A 17,030-nucleotide genomic window follows, 5' to 3' on the forward strand; every position below is an offset into this window, starting at 1 on the left:
CAATGTGGTACTTGCGAAAGAAATGAGCGCAGTGGTCCGTTTCATGCTAGCTGACATATCTGCACATCATTTGTAGAACTATAGAGGATGACCGAGTAATACAAGCTGACATATCTGTACAATTATTTGGGTAACCGTAGAGGATGACCACGTACTGCTAGCTGACATATCTATACAATTTGGGTAACCGTAGACGGTAAACACGTAAAGCACGTGGAGTAACACGTGGAATATCACGTGGAAGACAAGAGCATAATCCTTATGTGTGTGTGTGTGGTGGGGGGGGGGTGCCTTTGCCATATTACTTCAAATTATTGGTATGTACGCGCACAGGCATGTGTGTTTATCGGAAGGGTATCGTAATTCAAGAAATGTGAACGATGTAGATCTTTCTGGGATATATTTGTGGCCCTGAAAAGGGCCGGGGTTGTCTTGACTTTGGGCAAGTGAAAATTTGTTTCAGACAGGTAATTTTTTGTGTGTGCTTGCCCAATAGAACAAGTGAACATTTAGAAAGCTTGTCCAACCCTGGAAACTAAATTTTCTCAACTCCGGGCACATTGTGCATTCCCTTTCTTGGGTGGGTATGCAACACAGAGTATTCCACATGATTGTGTGTTATAGTTGATATAATTTTATCACTTTATGTCAAACTGCTCTTTCTTTGATCAGGAAAGAAAAGAGCTGTTTGAAATTCCACCCGAACTTCTTAACATTCACTCGTATCATATCGTATCATATCCATTTTTTATTGACTGACAAAAAGAAAACAATTCTCCTTCGTACATCACAAAACCCACATATAATAGAAAAGGTGGGATCTTTTGTCTTCCACCGTCTTAAAAAAAGGAGTCCAACCCAATAACCCAGGATCTAGAGTTAGCTTTTACCAGTTTTAGACTAGTGTAGACACTTGTGATATTGTATTTTACACTGTTTGAATCTCTTATGTTACCTGCAATTACCCCACGGGCAAGAATTTGCAATAAACTTAAATTATTATAATTGTTTTGTGGTTGTAGTTTGCTGACCCAGGTTCTGGAGAGATTTGAAGAGGAGAATGGTGGTTACCTGTTAGTGGCTACACTGTGTCTGTTGGAGTGTTCTAACACTGGGCTGTTAGAGACAGAACTGCTCAGGATACTGGCTGATGAGGACAACCTCATGCCGAAAGACATGAAACATAAAAAGAAAGGTAAGGTAACAGGAGATTTTGTAATACACTCAGAGACGTGTATTGAACGGGTGCGAGGTTCTCAAATAATTATTTCCTAAGTTTTTGTTGTCCAACTAGATGTAGTTTTTTCAGATGAAATTGCACTTTGATTTTGCCAGTGTTAAATTTTTTTAGATTTGAGTTAAAGATACAATGTAACATGCAGGTAAATGCACTTTACAAGGTTTTTAAAACTGCATTTTCTGCTTCTTCATTGCATTTTACATGACTTGTATGGTACATTTTTGTACATGTGCACATGTTCAACAACATTGTTTTTCGACAGCGCTAGCGGTGCACAGGAAGTTTGTTCAAATCACCTGATGAATGCCTGTGCCCACAACTTTGGAAATCGTGTTAAATTCTTCTGAAATCTTGTTGTTGTTTTCAGGTAAAGGCAACTCAGAAAAGCTGGAGATTCTACCAATGGCAAAGTGGGCAGTTGTTTACCGTGGATTGCGTACATTTCTGCGCCCGTTTGGCGAGAGTGGGGAGGGCAGACTGGACTTCTACCACAGGTCACTCAGCAAAGCTGTCAGGTCAAAGTACGTCATGAGATCATATTTTCTAGTCATAATTGATATGTGTGATTATGTCCCAAAAAATCTAAAACTAGACATATTCTTTCTTGAATTTTCTTTCCCCATCATAATCATGCATGAATTATAATAATAATAATAATAATCATCTGGTGTATTTTGCCAGCCAGTAGGTACCCAGTATGAGTAATGAGGCTGTTTAACGTGGTCGAGGCACCTCCTCGAGCACGGGACCCCCGTTTTACGTCCCTCCCGGAAGACGATTTCGTGGAAACTTCGTGAGGCTACAGCAATCCGGACGTCCTTGGTTGGTCCCCCATCCAAGCACTGTCCGGACCGTCGCGTTGCTTAACTTCCGAGATCGAGGGATCGGGTGACCAACGCGCCACGCGGCCGTAGTATTATCCATGAATAGAAAGAGACACTGTCTAACCATCAGTGAAATCTCTGGAAGATTTTCCCAGGTCAAATTTTTTATTACATTAACTACTGTTGCATTAGGTATTGCTAGGGCTAAGGCTTACACAACGTGTACTTATACATAAAAGTATAGTTACGGTTCATGTACATATATGTAACCATCAGAATATGGCCCATTCTTATCATACCTGGGTTGGGATTACATGTACATTGTATACTGATGATCTGGTCAGGACGGGTGTGCTGCACAATGACAAGCACATTATAAACAGTGGAGTATGGTCCCATAAGGACTGCGACCTTTTCCTATTGCATGTCATGGCTTCCTGGTCCAGAGGCAGGGCCAGTAGCCACTGGACTATGCACGCAAATACATTGTACTGTTAGTGTAACATGCACATGTACATGTAGGTTTGCAGAGCATGGATAGTAGATAATGGGAGGTGACATGCATGTATTGTTATCTGAACAGTATCTGAACATTGTGTACTACTAGGTATTTCCTGGTGGATGGTGCAGATGAAGACAGGGTGAAGGCCAGGTACAACTGGTGGCACAGCAAACTGGCCAACTTCTTCCAACATGTGGCCATTATCGACAGAAGGGTGGAGGTAAGACAAGTAATATTAAATCTGATTCAATAGTCTAGTAGACAAACATTTGGATGTAACGCTAGTTCATCTTTATTCAGGGTTTAACCTATATCCGTTCTTTTTAAAAACAGTATTCAGGCATATCAAGTCGACGGACTGTTGTTTTAAAATTGTGATATTTTCAAAGCATTGCAGTTATATACCACCGTTGACTTGACATCCATAAATGCATCCTGTATTCCAAAACAACGGATATAGGTTTCCCCACGGATAAAGGTGAACCAGCGTTACACAGGTCTGAATTTTGTGGTATGGTTTACTGCTGTATAGCTTTTCCAAGTCATGACTTTGCTAGCTTTCTAGCTACTAATAGAAAAGAAGCAGTATACAGTCATGATGATTGTATGCAAGAAATTTTATACCCAATTGTTGTTATCTATCAAATCTTACATTGTGTTACCCTCATGCCGTAAGCATATTCAATTTGTCAATTGATTTTAATTTCACAATCACTAAAAACTTAAATTGACTTGTCTCTTAGTCTCATGAAGGTTTAGGAAATCAGTTCTATGAAGAAAATGATCAGTGTCACACCAAATGATTGCTGCTTGCCAAATAACTGCTGGGACACTGTTTGGGGGTTTTCAGTATACCTGAGATGAGATTGAGAGAACTTGAAAATTTTGATTGTTTGAAGCAGATTTTGGAAGGAGGATCACTCTGTGGAGACTAACCCCACCACTAATCCAACTTTAACCCTACAATAGACCCTGACCCTAACCCTAACCCTGACCCTAACCTAAACATAACCCTAACCCTAACTTTATCTTTACCCAAGGCTTTGCTCTTAACCCTTGTAATGAATGCCAACATAACCCTAATCCAATCCTAACCCTAACCCTAACCCTTGCCATAACCCTAAGTCCTTACTTCACACACTGATGCAGAAGCAGACTGGCATTTATTTGCTTAGGTATACATATCATGTACCTACATTTATAAATGGCATCACACCTGAGCTTTGCATATCTGTAACAGACCAACCTACATATGTCTGACCTTCCAGGAGTACCCTTACCAGCTGACTAAGATAGGTGACCACAGCAGACTTGCTGAGTGCCTGCTGGACTGGGAGGTGTTTGATCATCTGTACAACGAAGACTACAGCAGCCAGCTGCTGGCTTACTGGAGAGCTGTGAGCTTTTGTTTGTTTGTTGTTTGCATTGCATTGTAAACGCCTCTTGGCATAACACATCATGTTCTTACTGTACAGTACAAGCTGGATACCCGGATAGGTTTGATTGGTACATTGTATATTCACACTGGGAAAGACGTGCTTCGGGGGTGTTTCTCTTATAAAAAGGGACCTCCAATTTAACGTCCTATCTGAGGGATAAGCCCTAACCAAGCCTCATTTACACCTGTCATGAGTGAAGTGAGTAAAGTCATGCAAAGTGCTTCTCCCAAGAGCATAAGATCGGTGACAATTGCAGGATTCGAACCTTGGACCACCTAGTTCTGAGCCAAACACTCTGCCGTTGCCACATGACCCCACAAGTTTGATTGAGAAATGCCAGTTTGTTGCCCCTATTGAAATATAGTCTTTGTATTGGGTTGGTGTGTTTCTTTGTGAGTTAGTGGTGTGAATTTGTACCTAGGAGACTCTAACAGCAGAAATGTATGGGTCAAAGGTGCAAGAAACTTTCCAAGTAAGATGTACATGACATTGTATTACCTTAGAGTCATGAAGGCTAAAAAAAAAACCTCCCTAAAATATATACCCTGCTACTGAAACAACAAGGAAGTCTGCTGCCCTACATGCATATGCCACTTGGCACCACATGTGTTAAACTTTGAACAAATAAATGAACAAGAAGGAAAAGTTGCGATTATCTTTTCTTTTTTTTTTTACAAAATCTTTGTCCTCATTCCTAGGCTGGAGGAGCAGAAGAGATGGAGACGAGGTACAAGGAATCTCTGAAGGAACTAGAAAACACAGAGGGAGTCTCCAAGGAAACCCTGGGTCTGAGATACCTGCAGGTGTCCAGAGTCATGTAAGTCCTAACATCCTACATAATAATATACAGGTACCCATGTCGGCTCTACCTGGATTCTGTGCAGTGCTTTTGTTTTGTATTGTACCAGTTTCAGCCAGCCAGTGACCTGCTAGTGACTGGGTAAGGGAGCTACAGACAGGCAGTGCAGTCGTGTTCGAGTGGTAGTTGTGATGTGATTAACTGTCTCTGATCTAACTATCTATCTAACTAACTAACTATTAACTGTCTTTGATCTAACTATATCTTCCCTCTGGAAATGTAGCACTTCTTGATAAATGTCCAATGTTAAAAGATGGAGTCTGTGTTCAATTTTGGCTACGTAAGAATGTTTTGTCTTCACCTTAGTGCTTGCCTCCAACAATCACAATACTGTTCAGTGTATGTGAACATTCAGAGAATATACAAAACAGAAATTCTCACTTTTGAGTTGGCAGTGAAGCAGTGACAGCCTGAAAAACTGCGAACATAATATCATTGAAAACATTCCCGCATTTGCAGCGCTTTATCTGATACTTTTCCATTTAGTACTTTTTTTACTTCCTGAAATTATTATTTATTGGAATTTGAAGAACACCTCCTTCTGGACTTGAGGGCTCATTTAAGGGTTAATCATGTAAAGCTAAGGGCACAACCCGCCGAACGTGCAATTTGCCCATACTTTATTTTTGGAAGCCATGTTCGCCACGTATTTCTGAAAACGTCCAGGCTGTACAGGGCAGGCGCGTCGCACGTACTGGCACCTAGGAGGGGCGAATCCGCAGCCCGATGGCACACAAAGTTTTGCCTGCACGTAAAGTTCTATGGCGTGTCTGCATGCTCCAAAATCCGTCGGATTCCCTACGAGTGTGTATGGAGGCGGTACTTACCACTTACGGATCCCAAAAGATTGCCCATGTTTTGGCACGTAGACAGCACGGATTTGCACATACAGCAGGTGGTACCCTAATATATACATGTATAAGACAAAGTTATCCAGTCCAATGGACTGAGCTGTCATATATTGTATGTTGTACAGGACACAGGGAGGCCGCCATGACGGTGCGGAACAGATGCTTGCTCCCGCGGTCAGGATCGAACAGGACGACCTGGGGGCGCGGCCTGAAAGGATGGCGCAGGTGTACGAACTCACCGCAACCATCTTTACTGAGGTACTGTACCATCCCAATCATACTTCTGTCTACATCTACATAGTCTAGTATAGAAAAATGATGAATACAAAATACATGTGCCTTTATTTATATTGGACAACTACTGTATGTTATGTTATGCTTCAACATTATGGTCTCGGAATACTGGATGCATAGTATTATATAAAAAAAATGCACTTTTGTGACAAAATCTTTTTTCATATTGTACAGTTACTGTTACAGTTACAGTAACAGTAATATTCTATCCTAACTTTTAAAACTTAGTAATAAATAAGACAACTGTTTGAAGTTGAAGACTGATAATGAAACTCTTGTAAATGAGACTGAAGTAATTACATAGTATCACAATCTGTGTCCTACACAATGTACATTGGTTAAGCACACTCATGTATCTCACTGGAATACCTAAAACTGCATGACTAGGAAATTGTGCTAAAAGTTCACCAATTCCCCCTTGTGGTCATACAATAAAATGACTGACATGCAACACATTTTTTCTAATACATGACTGTATGAAACCCCAAGATGAGCCAAACAAAAGTACCACACTCAGAATGTCTCATTCTCAATTTCGATACAAGATGACTTTATTGGAAATTGCAGCATAATGCCACTGAAACAAAGATAAAAAAATTCATAAAAAAGATGTTTGTTTTCATAAAAAGATGTCCACCTTGTTGTGTAGCTTTGCACCATTGCTCCACTTTGCCAATTTTTACAAAAATGTAATTGTAAAAAAGAATCCCAATTTCCTCAATGCAGTCCATACATGTACATGTTATAAACTAATACTTCAGAATCAATGTTTCACTGTATATTTTACATAGTATATGGAATTCTTTCCCTACAGAAACTGAAGCTGTATGACTTTGTGAGTCCTCAGCAGCTGACAGAGCTCAGGCCAGCGATTGACAACGGCAGGAAAGCTGTGGAACTCAGGGAAACTCTACCTCAGGATGATAAAAACAAGGTAACATATTATTATCATTAAAATACTTGTATGGGGATTAATCGAGTTACCCAACATATATTTTTTAAGACTGCGTAGTACTACCTAAATGTAACATCAAGTACTACTATTAAAAAGTACAGGTACTGGTACAGAGGTCTAGGTACAGGTCCAACTGTACCTGCACTCGCCTGAACGATCAGATTCTGTTGTGTATTAGTTACGCTGTGCCTAGGTATAATTTTGGTCACGTTTGGTTTGGACTGAGACCATGAAGTAAGGAGACGAAAACTGTTTCAAAGATGGCTCTGATATCAAGTTTCAGCATAGGATTTTTTCGGTGCAAAATTTTCTTTGTGAGTGCATCTACATGTATACAGTCAAATGTAGTGTAAATTTATATTCTTGGTACAAATATACAGTACCAGTACTTCATGATCCAGTATTTTGAAACCTGTGCGGAATCATTATTTACGGTATAGTGCCGTTACTAGTGTTTTGTGTAGAAGGTGTGTGTGTGTGTGCATGCATGTGTGTGTTAATAATGCATGTGCATCTGTTTCAATGTGTTTGTGTGTATCTGTAATACTGTAATGCATCCTGGCAGTAGCATATTCAACATTTGTGACTTATACACTCTTGTTCATGCATATTATGTATTCAATAAACTCAAAGAAAGTTTAGCATTGTATTACTGTAACAATCATGTTGAATGTTGCACACAGTTCAAGCTGGCCAAGACGCGGATGCAGCTGGCCTTTAACATGGAGAGCTGGCAGGCATGTCTGCTGGACGAGAGACAGTACCCAGATGCTACAGCCTTCCTCAGTAAGGCACAGGCCTCGCAGGACGGCAACAAACACATCGACCTGGCCATGGAGACATTCAAACAGGTCAGTACATAAGTCTAGTTACATGGGCAGGATGGCAACAAACACATCGACCTGGCCATGGAGACGTTCAAACAGGTCAGTACATAAGTCTAGTTACATGGGCAGGATGGCAACAAACACATCGATCTGGCCATGGAGACATTCAAACAGGTCAGTACATAAGTCTAGTTACATGGGCAGGACGGTAACAAACACATCGATCTGGCCATGGAGACGTTCAAACAGGTCAGTACATAAGTCTAGTTACATGGGCAGGATGGCAACAAACACATCGATCTGGCCATGGAGACATTCAAACAGGTCAGTACATAAGTCTAGTTACATGGGCAGGATGGCAACAAACACATCGACCTGGCCATGGAGACGTTCAAACAGGTCAGTACATAAGTCTAGTTACATGGGCAGGATGGCAACAAACACATCGATCTGGCCATGGAGACATTCAAACAGGTCAGTACATAAGTCTAGTTACATGGGCAGGATGGCAACAAACACATCGATCTGGCCATGGAGACATTCAAACAGGTCAGTACATAAGTCTAGTTACATGGGCAGGACGGTAACAAACACATTGATCTGGCCATGGAGACATTCAAACAGGTCAGTACATAAGTCTAGTTACATGGGCAGGACGGCAACAAACACATCGATCTGGCCATGGAGACATTCAAACAGGTCAGTACAAAAGCCAGTGACATGGGCAGGACGGTAACAAACACATCGACCTGGCCATGGAGACATTCAAACAGGTCAGTACATAAGTCTAGTTACATGGGCAGGACGGTAACAAACACATCGACCTGGCCATGGAGACATTCAAACAGGTCAGTACATAAGTCTAGTTACATGGGCAGGACGGTAACAAACACATCGACCTGGCCATGGAGACATTCAAACAGGTCAGTACATAAGTCTAGTTCATGGGCAGGACGGTAACAAACACATCGACCTGGCCATGGAGACGTTCAAACAGGTCAGTACATAAGTCTAAGTTACATGGGCAGGACGGTAACAAACACATCGATCTGGCCATGGAGACGTTCAAACAGGTCAGTGCGAAGTCTAGTTACATGGTGACTCATCTAATCTTAATGATTGCAGAGAAACCAGGGTTCTCCCCACAATTTCTTAGTATAGTGGAGGGCTGGCAAAAATAACCCGAACCAATAATGCGCTGCACTTTCATGAAAATGGGTTCATTTTGCAAAGACAAAGGGTGTCAAATACTACTAGTATGATATATAGATTATTGTGATTCCTTTGTTGTGAAGTGGAAAACGACTATTGTTTCGATCATGCCTAATTCACAAGTCTTTGTAGACAATGCCGACTGGAAAAGTGATGCCACTTGGCACAAAAATCTCTGTGAATTTTCATTGATTTTAGCAAAACTAACCAAGAAAATAGGTAAGAAACACAATAAATTTCAAAAGTAGTATAGTGGAGCTAGGCTAGGAGTATAGTGGAGGGCCTCCGTTATTCCATCCTCTGGGAAGGACTCTGGAAATTTGTATTACATTGTAGAGGGACTCATCTAAAAAGGCAAGTCTTCAAAGTAAAAAGTTGACCTTGATCTCTTGTCATTATCCCATTGATACTAACTTAAAATACAGTAGGGGGTTTATTTTTGGATAGGTTATGTATCGTGGAATACACAATCAGCAGAGTTTTTGCTCTTATGTATTCACTATAAAATGTAGAATGCCATATAACTTTTGTCAGGTCTTGTCAGGTACATTGTATTGAGCCATAGGCTGAGATTGCTTGATTTAATCAAACTTTAAGGGTACTTGTAGAGTTTAATAGAATACTGAATGCTTTTCAGGAGAAATGACAATTTTTAAAATTTATTTTTAAACCCAGCTGCGAGACGACCGGCACCTTGCTGAAGCCATCATGACCAAGGCCATCCTAGCAGATAGAGGCAGTCAGGTCCAACTGGAGGTACGGCAGGGTTCATGCTAATTATGTATGGCAGGGTTCATGTTAACCATGTGTGATGTGGAATAGAAGAACTCTTTTCGGTATGAAACATCAATTTGTCTTCCTAACATTGAACTTACAAAATGTAACATTAATGTATGCTGTGTTATGCTTCTGTCACAATTTTGCTGGACAGGTGACTCTCAAGCCACAAATTTGACCCAGTAGACTGCCAGATACTGTTGGGGTATGTCTCAGTGTTTTCATGGATAAGGCCACTGCATCTTTTTGTCACCAGGTCCCCAGGTTGATTTTATCTGAGGTTGGGTCTTATAAAATCCGGGGCCCGGCCGGGCTCAAATTTAGCCAGATATCTACAGGGAAATTCCCACAGCGCCCCCCAAAAAAAACAGTCAGGGCCCCATTTTCCAATGTTGATGGAAGCATTACACAATTTCTCACTGTCAGGAGCTTATTGGGCATCTTCTCTGAGAGCCTGTGACCATACAGTCAACAGAAACTGTCGACATCTGATTCCCTTAGATATCAAACATGCCTACACATGTACATGATGACTAGGGGCAGCAAATGAAACATTGATCACTCCTGTACAGACTGTTACCTGTAAACACACACCGACATGACATGATGTACATCACTTGTACAGACTGTTACCTGTACCCACACACCTACATGATTGTGTACAATGTACATCACTCCTGTACAGACTGTTACCTGTACCCACACACCTACATGATTGTGTACAATGTACATCACTCCTGTACAGACTGTTACCTGTACCCACACACCTACATGATTGTGTACAATGTACATCACTCCTGTACAGACTGTTACCTGTAGCCTGTACACACATACACACTTACATGTGTACATGTACATCACTCCTGTACAGACTGTTACCTGTACACACACACCTACATGATTGTGTAACATGTACATCACTCCTGTACAGACTGTTACCTGTACCCACACACCTACATGAATGTGTAAAATGTACATCACTCCTGTACAGACTAACCTGTACACACACACCTACATGATTGTGTGCAATGTACATCACTCCTGTACAGACTGTTACCTGTACACACACACCTACATGATTGTGTGCAATGTACATCACTCCTGTACAGACTGTTACCTGTACACACACACCTACATGATTGTGTACAATGTACATCACTCCTGTACAGACTGTTACCTGTACACACACACCTACATGATTGTGTACAATGTACATCACTCCTGTACAGACTGTTACCTGTACACACACACCTACATGATTGTGTACAATGTACATCACTCCTGTACAGACTGTTACCTGTACACACACACCTACATGATTGTGTACAATGTACATCACTCCTGCACAGACTGTTACCTGTACACACACACCTACATGATTGTGTACAATGTACATCACTCCTGTACAGACTGTTACCTGTACACACACACCTACATGATTGTGTACAATGTACATCACTCCTGTACAGACTGTTACCTGTACACACACACCTACATGATTGTGTACAATGTACATCACTCCTGTACAGACTGTTACCTGTACACACACACCTACATGATTGTGTACAATGTACATCACTCCTGTACAGACTGTTACCTGTACACACACACCTACATGATTGTGTACAATGTACATCACTCCTGTACAAACTGTTACCTGTACACACACACCTACATGTACATCAGGAGTTCTCATCAGAAACTGTTGACCTAACAAGACTCCACTAACTCCCACATCAGCTGTACCAGCAGTCCCTCAGACAGTGCCTTGAATGTTACGGTGAAAACCACATCCTGACATCCCGGCTGTACATCAACATCGGGATATTCTACGAGGACCTTCAACAGTACGAGAAGGCATACAGGCACTTCCAAAAATGGTACACGGCCTGCTATGAGGTCTATGGTCCGGACCACCCCAAGACAAAGAGAGCAGAGGGGACACTACAGGAGGATTTCTACAGAAGTATTGCACAGCAGCTGGATGGGGAGTAATAACCCCCCTGTGCACACATGGTACATTCCAGAACAAACTTGTCTCCCCCTGCTGTGTGCTGTGTTGCTGTGGCTTTCTGGATTCAATCATATTAATCAACGTGAAATCCTTGCTTTTCCTTATATATAAACTCATGCTTGTACATCAGTGTGATAATGTTGAATGGAGATGCTGCTCCTGTCAATCAAGCAAAGCCAATCAGCAGCAGCAGCCAATGAGACCAAGCAGGACCCTCTCTGTCTCACAGGGTTGCATCCATGTCTGTTTTCTACCATGGCAACATTACGATTCTTCCATGGCAACTGCTCTGAAGATTTTACACTACTTTTCCCTCCACTGAGAGCCTTTCAGCGCCATACCAGGTTTTCTTAAAACTCACATCACTATACTGTTCAATTACCAGTCTCAAAGTCCTTCTACAGCAACAGCTTCTTTCCTGGGACTGTCAAACTGTGGAACTCTCTCGAAGCAAACTGTTTCCCTCCTTTTTGCAACCTTTCAGCCTTCAAAATTAATGATGTACCTCAACATGTATCTCCTTAGATGATTCTTTCCACATGATGATCCAACACCTTAGTTCATTACCTTGGAGTGGTGCAATGGACTTACATGTAGCTACATTGTAGTAGTACCAGTTGTCCAATCCACCTTTACTGCAGCTTGCATCTTCAGCCAAGCACATCAGCCCATCCCTACTCTTTTTGATAAGTGTGTTGGGTTCTTTAAGGGCGGAGGGTATGACTGGATGAATGTGTTGAGAATTGTTATTCAAGAATCTGAATTGTTATGCAAGAATCTGATTTGCTATCATTTTCAGTTGGAACTGTCTGAATAAACTTCACCCTAAAAGCACAGTGTGGCATTGTATAACAGCAGGGTGATTTGCCCATAGGTTCTGGGTTTTAATCCCCTGACATGCTCAATCATTGTGACCTTGAAAACAGCACTTCACAAAAAATTCCTCCTTTCACTCAGGTAAAAAAATGTGTACCTATGGCTTCAGTTAGGGATGTTCATGTTTGAGGAGAGCCAAAACCTACCACTGGGACTTATCAAAAAGGGAAGGTCCCTTTCTGGTGTGAGTGTATCCATCCAGATATGCTGCCTCACTCTCCAGTACAAACTTCTGTGTTACTCCATCAGGCAGTTTACTGGGTTACAAAAAATACATGTAATGTACAGAACAAACAGGATACATACATTACATACACACAAAACAAACAAACAGTTGGCTGGTGACAAGCCATGCTTCAACTGACCTGTACCTCTTTATTTCTTTCTTTTTCCTTTTTTTAACTTACTGATCACGTCTTATATTCATCTGGTGTTGTCTGACATGCAAGTGAGTCTAATAATTTGTGCAGTGTTATCTGAATCTACTGTACTGTTACATGGTATTGTACTTTTTGAATAATGTCTATTCATAACAGTTACTGTTAATCATACTCCTTTCATTTTACTAATTATGATAATTTGGACAAGGATGTTCAACTATAATTGTGTAATCAGACATGTATGAGAGACCAATCACATCAAAATTTATTTTTTTGGGCCAAACTAATCTTGGTTTTTGGATTCACTATTTTTGTGTGGATGACTTCTGCAAGGACATAGATTGTTGCTCATTTAAACTCATGAAAACTTTTTGCACGCTCACTCCAGTTTTGAGGTTCTTAGGGGATGTCATCTATATACATGCATGTAATAAAATCAATATCATCGTACATGTAAAAGAATTACAGTGATAATTTTGTCATCAAATCTAAAAAATGGAACGGAACTCACCTTTGAGAAGTTATTTTGTGGCTGATGAATTCAAAACAGTCACAGGATATTGAAGATTTCTTTTGAACAACCAGTAAATACTGTCTTTGTATCAGAGCTAACTGGAGTGCTGCGTATGTAGCCAATGTATTACTAAGTAATGATTGTTAATGTTTGTTGTTTGGGTAAAAGAAATCTCCAATATCCTAATGTTTTACCGAATCTAATGTAACTTCAAAAACAATCATGTTTACTTGCATGGATACATGAATTTGTGTTTGATCCCTTTCCCTACAGCTGTATGAAGAAGCCCTGGCCCTGTGTTTACAGACCTACGGAGAGAACCACATCCTGACCTCCCGACTCTACATCAATGTGGGCATCTACTACGAGGACAGGGGGCAGTACAGGGACTCCTACAAACACTTCAAGAAGTGGTACGAGACGTGTCTGGTCGTGTTTGGTCCCGACCACCCCAAGACAAAGCGAGCCGCGGGGACGCTGGAAGAGCCGTTATACCGTAGGGTACGGCGGATGGACGAACGGGGGGAACTGTAGGGCCACAGTAGGGGTTTGTTTATGCTGAAGTTAGGCGCTTGCTTTGTCAGACACTGACAAAAAGTTTGAGTTAAAATATTTGTGCGCCATACATTGTTTCTAAAAAAAAACAGCACGTTTTTATGTAATAACAGTAATAAGATTGGGTATTCATCATCATATGGCCTCTTTTGGTCAATATTGACCATGGTAAAATCCTAATTGATATCAGCCCTACAGCGTCGACTGTGGTTTAACAGTCTTATACGAGAATGACAGTCTCTGCCACATGTATATTATTTGATATTACATGATTGGATATTACATTATGGAAAAGTCAAGTCAAAATCTGTCGTGACATCAGGAACACTTCTTAAGAATTTTAGTTTTGAAAGTCTTTTTTAAAAGGTGATTGATTAGTATTTAATAAGGGTAGTATAAAAACATCTATACTGTCAAGGTGTCACATTTGTATGCTAAAAATTAGCTAAAAGTTTAGGATGTATGTAAATATGATGTTTTTACATTGATAAATGAACATGTTTATTTTTCAAGCACCTTCCCCTTTACTATGCAACTTATTGCAATCACACAGTATTGTGCAATTGGTATTGATATGTCCAGACTATAGTTTGCTATTGGTGGACTTAGAATTAGTTAACCAATCAGAGCAGTGCTAGGTAATTTGTGTACATAGTGGTGGGTTGGACTGGAGAAATGTTTTCAGAATAATTGATCCATGTTAGCTACAAAAAAAGGACAAAGAAATCAAAATGTAAATTGGAAATTGTTACTTTTGATAGAAATATCAACAAACATTAGGTAAGAGGTGCTTCATCCATTCTGTAGTTAAAATAATCATGAACCAGGACTACACCAATGTGATTAATTGGTTCTTTTTAGTTTGTGCGCTAAGGATGTACAAATGCACATGACCCATATCATTGGGTGCCTTGTAGAAATGTGGACATAATGTGAATATTATAATGACAAAGATACGTGCAGTCGTTAACAAAAACACACAGTAACAACATCAAGGCCAAGAACAATATATACTAAGTGCAAGTCATGCCTCTGCTGCAATATGTGAAAAATCATGTATATTTTTCTTAACTTGCCCATCCTAAGACACGTCCTATTGTTAAATGTGTTGTATTAATGGTTGCCATTAGTGCCTCAGGTCTGTATTGAAAGTTTGATATGAATATTTCTGTGTAGTTAGAAGTACACTGTACTGGTGTACCGTTCTGTTGATAATCAATTCAACATCAGGTATTTTTCAGTCTTGTAGTTTTGATGAGAAGCAGAGGATTTCATGGATAGTTTGTGGAAACATTTTATAATATGGGATCAGAATATAACATGGCATTATTATTAGATATGCAGTTTGGTTTTCCAACTTGGGAGCTTGACTCTGATTGTTTTTTTTTCACTGTATAAAAAGTATATTGATTTCACATCCCGTTACAGGATGCGTCAGAGATTTTCTGTGTTGTCATTTCTTTGAGACACTCTTAATCGGAAACACAGCATCAAGTTCTTAAACTAGATCTTATCACATCAGCTATTACATTCAGGCAAAGTCAAACACAAAGAATCATTGTGCTAGTAATTATGGTAAGTAAAACAAGTTGATTCATGCCTATTATTATTAATTATAATAGTAAAATGTGCATCATGCGCCACGAGATACAATGAGAGAGAACTGGTTTATTTAAACACACAATTTCAGGTACAAGATGATAGTCCGAGGACTAAATTGTCTCATACGATGTACTTAAGAGACTGGCGCTTAAGAGTGTAATGAAACACCCTGCCTAAGTGCATAAATCTCATAATAATCACCAACATTCACATTTGATTAAACTGCACAACTTGAAAGTGTGGATCTCCAAACACACACAGAAGATTCAAATGTAAAATCAAAATATGTCGAAGTCGAAAGCCTGGGGGAAAAGACGCCAGGTCAATTGGATCCTACGGACATAGCGACTCTAGTCGGGCTCGCAAGCACGCACGCACAATTAGCAAACATTTGCAAGGCCTGCATGATGTAACTCTAGTTAACTTTTATCCGCAAGGTAACCTATATCCGTTGTTTAAGAAAAGATGTTTAGGGATATCAAGTCGAATTTGGAATTAAAATATTTCGAAAATAGTGCAATTTGAAACAACTGTCCGTCGACTTGATGTCCACAAATATCCCGTTTTTAGACTATCGGATATAGGTTACCCAGCGGATAAAGGTGAACTTGCGTTACATATGATTCTGCTGTCGAAGCCGAGACAAAAACGCACTGACTCGCGCTGTATCGGCGCTTACGTCAACGGACTGGAATCCGGAAGTGATCTGATGACATCAAAAAGTCCCCTAAAACGTCACCCCTGCCCTGAGGCAGCCATGACAGGTGCGTAAGGCCCTAATGTTTCCCTTCCTTTATTAGCGAACACAGTGTGGTATTTAAAGACCAATCCATTCGTCATTTTTCCACTCAGCTTTGTAAATTCTGGCGCACACACAGAATACTTAGAAGAAGATTTAAGATAAATATTGATGATGGCTGAGTAATTCCCTAACATTACATGGCTGTAGTAATGCACAGCGTTCATATATCTGGTTCAAAGTTTTCCCTCGTCTTTCTTTACATTGGTTTTCTGAAAATGACGTAAGATCAGCAAGAAGCGGTAAGCTATTACTAACACACTAAGTCAAACCATTCTGCGTCTATGTGTCCCCAATATACAAGGTCATTCTGTTACCCGTAACGTCATGTTTGTTTCAGTGATATCATAACTTACCGCTACTATTGTGTATATAACGTTACTACCTTACCATTTCAGTATACATAACTTGAATTTTAAGCATACGTCTTTTGAAATATTACTTCAAAAGTTGGCCCATTTTTATTGTCCTTCATCGCATACAACACCATTCCATAACGATGTCACAAGT

The 17,030-nt window shown here is 40.3% G+C and overlaps 2 protein-coding genes across 2 annotated transcripts in view; both read left to right on the forward strand.

Annotated features, from left to right (window-relative positions):
• Positions 1 to 2: 2 nt before the first annotated feature.
• Positions 3 to 15,558, forward strand: LOC118404859 (nephrocystin-3-like). The gene is made up of 11 exons (XM_035804239.1): positions 3 to 7; positions 1,023 to 1,195; positions 1,608 to 1,761; positions 2,672 to 2,786; positions 3,835 to 3,963; positions 4,704 to 4,822; positions 5,841 to 5,973; positions 6,824 to 6,943; positions 7,648 to 7,815; positions 9,679 to 9,759; positions 13,838 to 15,558. The coding sequence occupies exons 1-11, from the start codon at positions 3 to 5 to the stop codon at positions 14,096 to 14,098; spliced, it is 1,458 nt and encodes a 485-aa protein (XP_035660132.1). The 3' UTR covers positions 14,099 to 15,558.
• A 782-nt stretch (positions 15,559 to 16,340) lies between these two features.
• The window catches only part of LOC118404861, a 4,623-nt gene continuing 3,933 nt past the window's right edge, over positions 16,341 to 17,030 (forward strand). Inside the window, exon 1 of the mRNA XM_035804240.1 lies at positions 16,341 to 16,485. Coding sequence (XP_035660133.1) covers positions 16,341 to 16,485 — 145 coding nt within the window. The remainder of the gene's footprint in view (positions 16,486 to 17,030) is intronic.

This window comes from Branchiostoma floridae, chromosome 17 (assembly GCF_000003815.2).
Source record: "Branchiostoma floridae strain S238N-H82 chromosome 17, Bfl_VNyyK, whole genome shotgun sequence".
NCBI lineage: Eukaryota > Metazoa > Chordata > Leptocardii > Amphioxiformes > Branchiostomatidae > Branchiostoma > Branchiostoma floridae.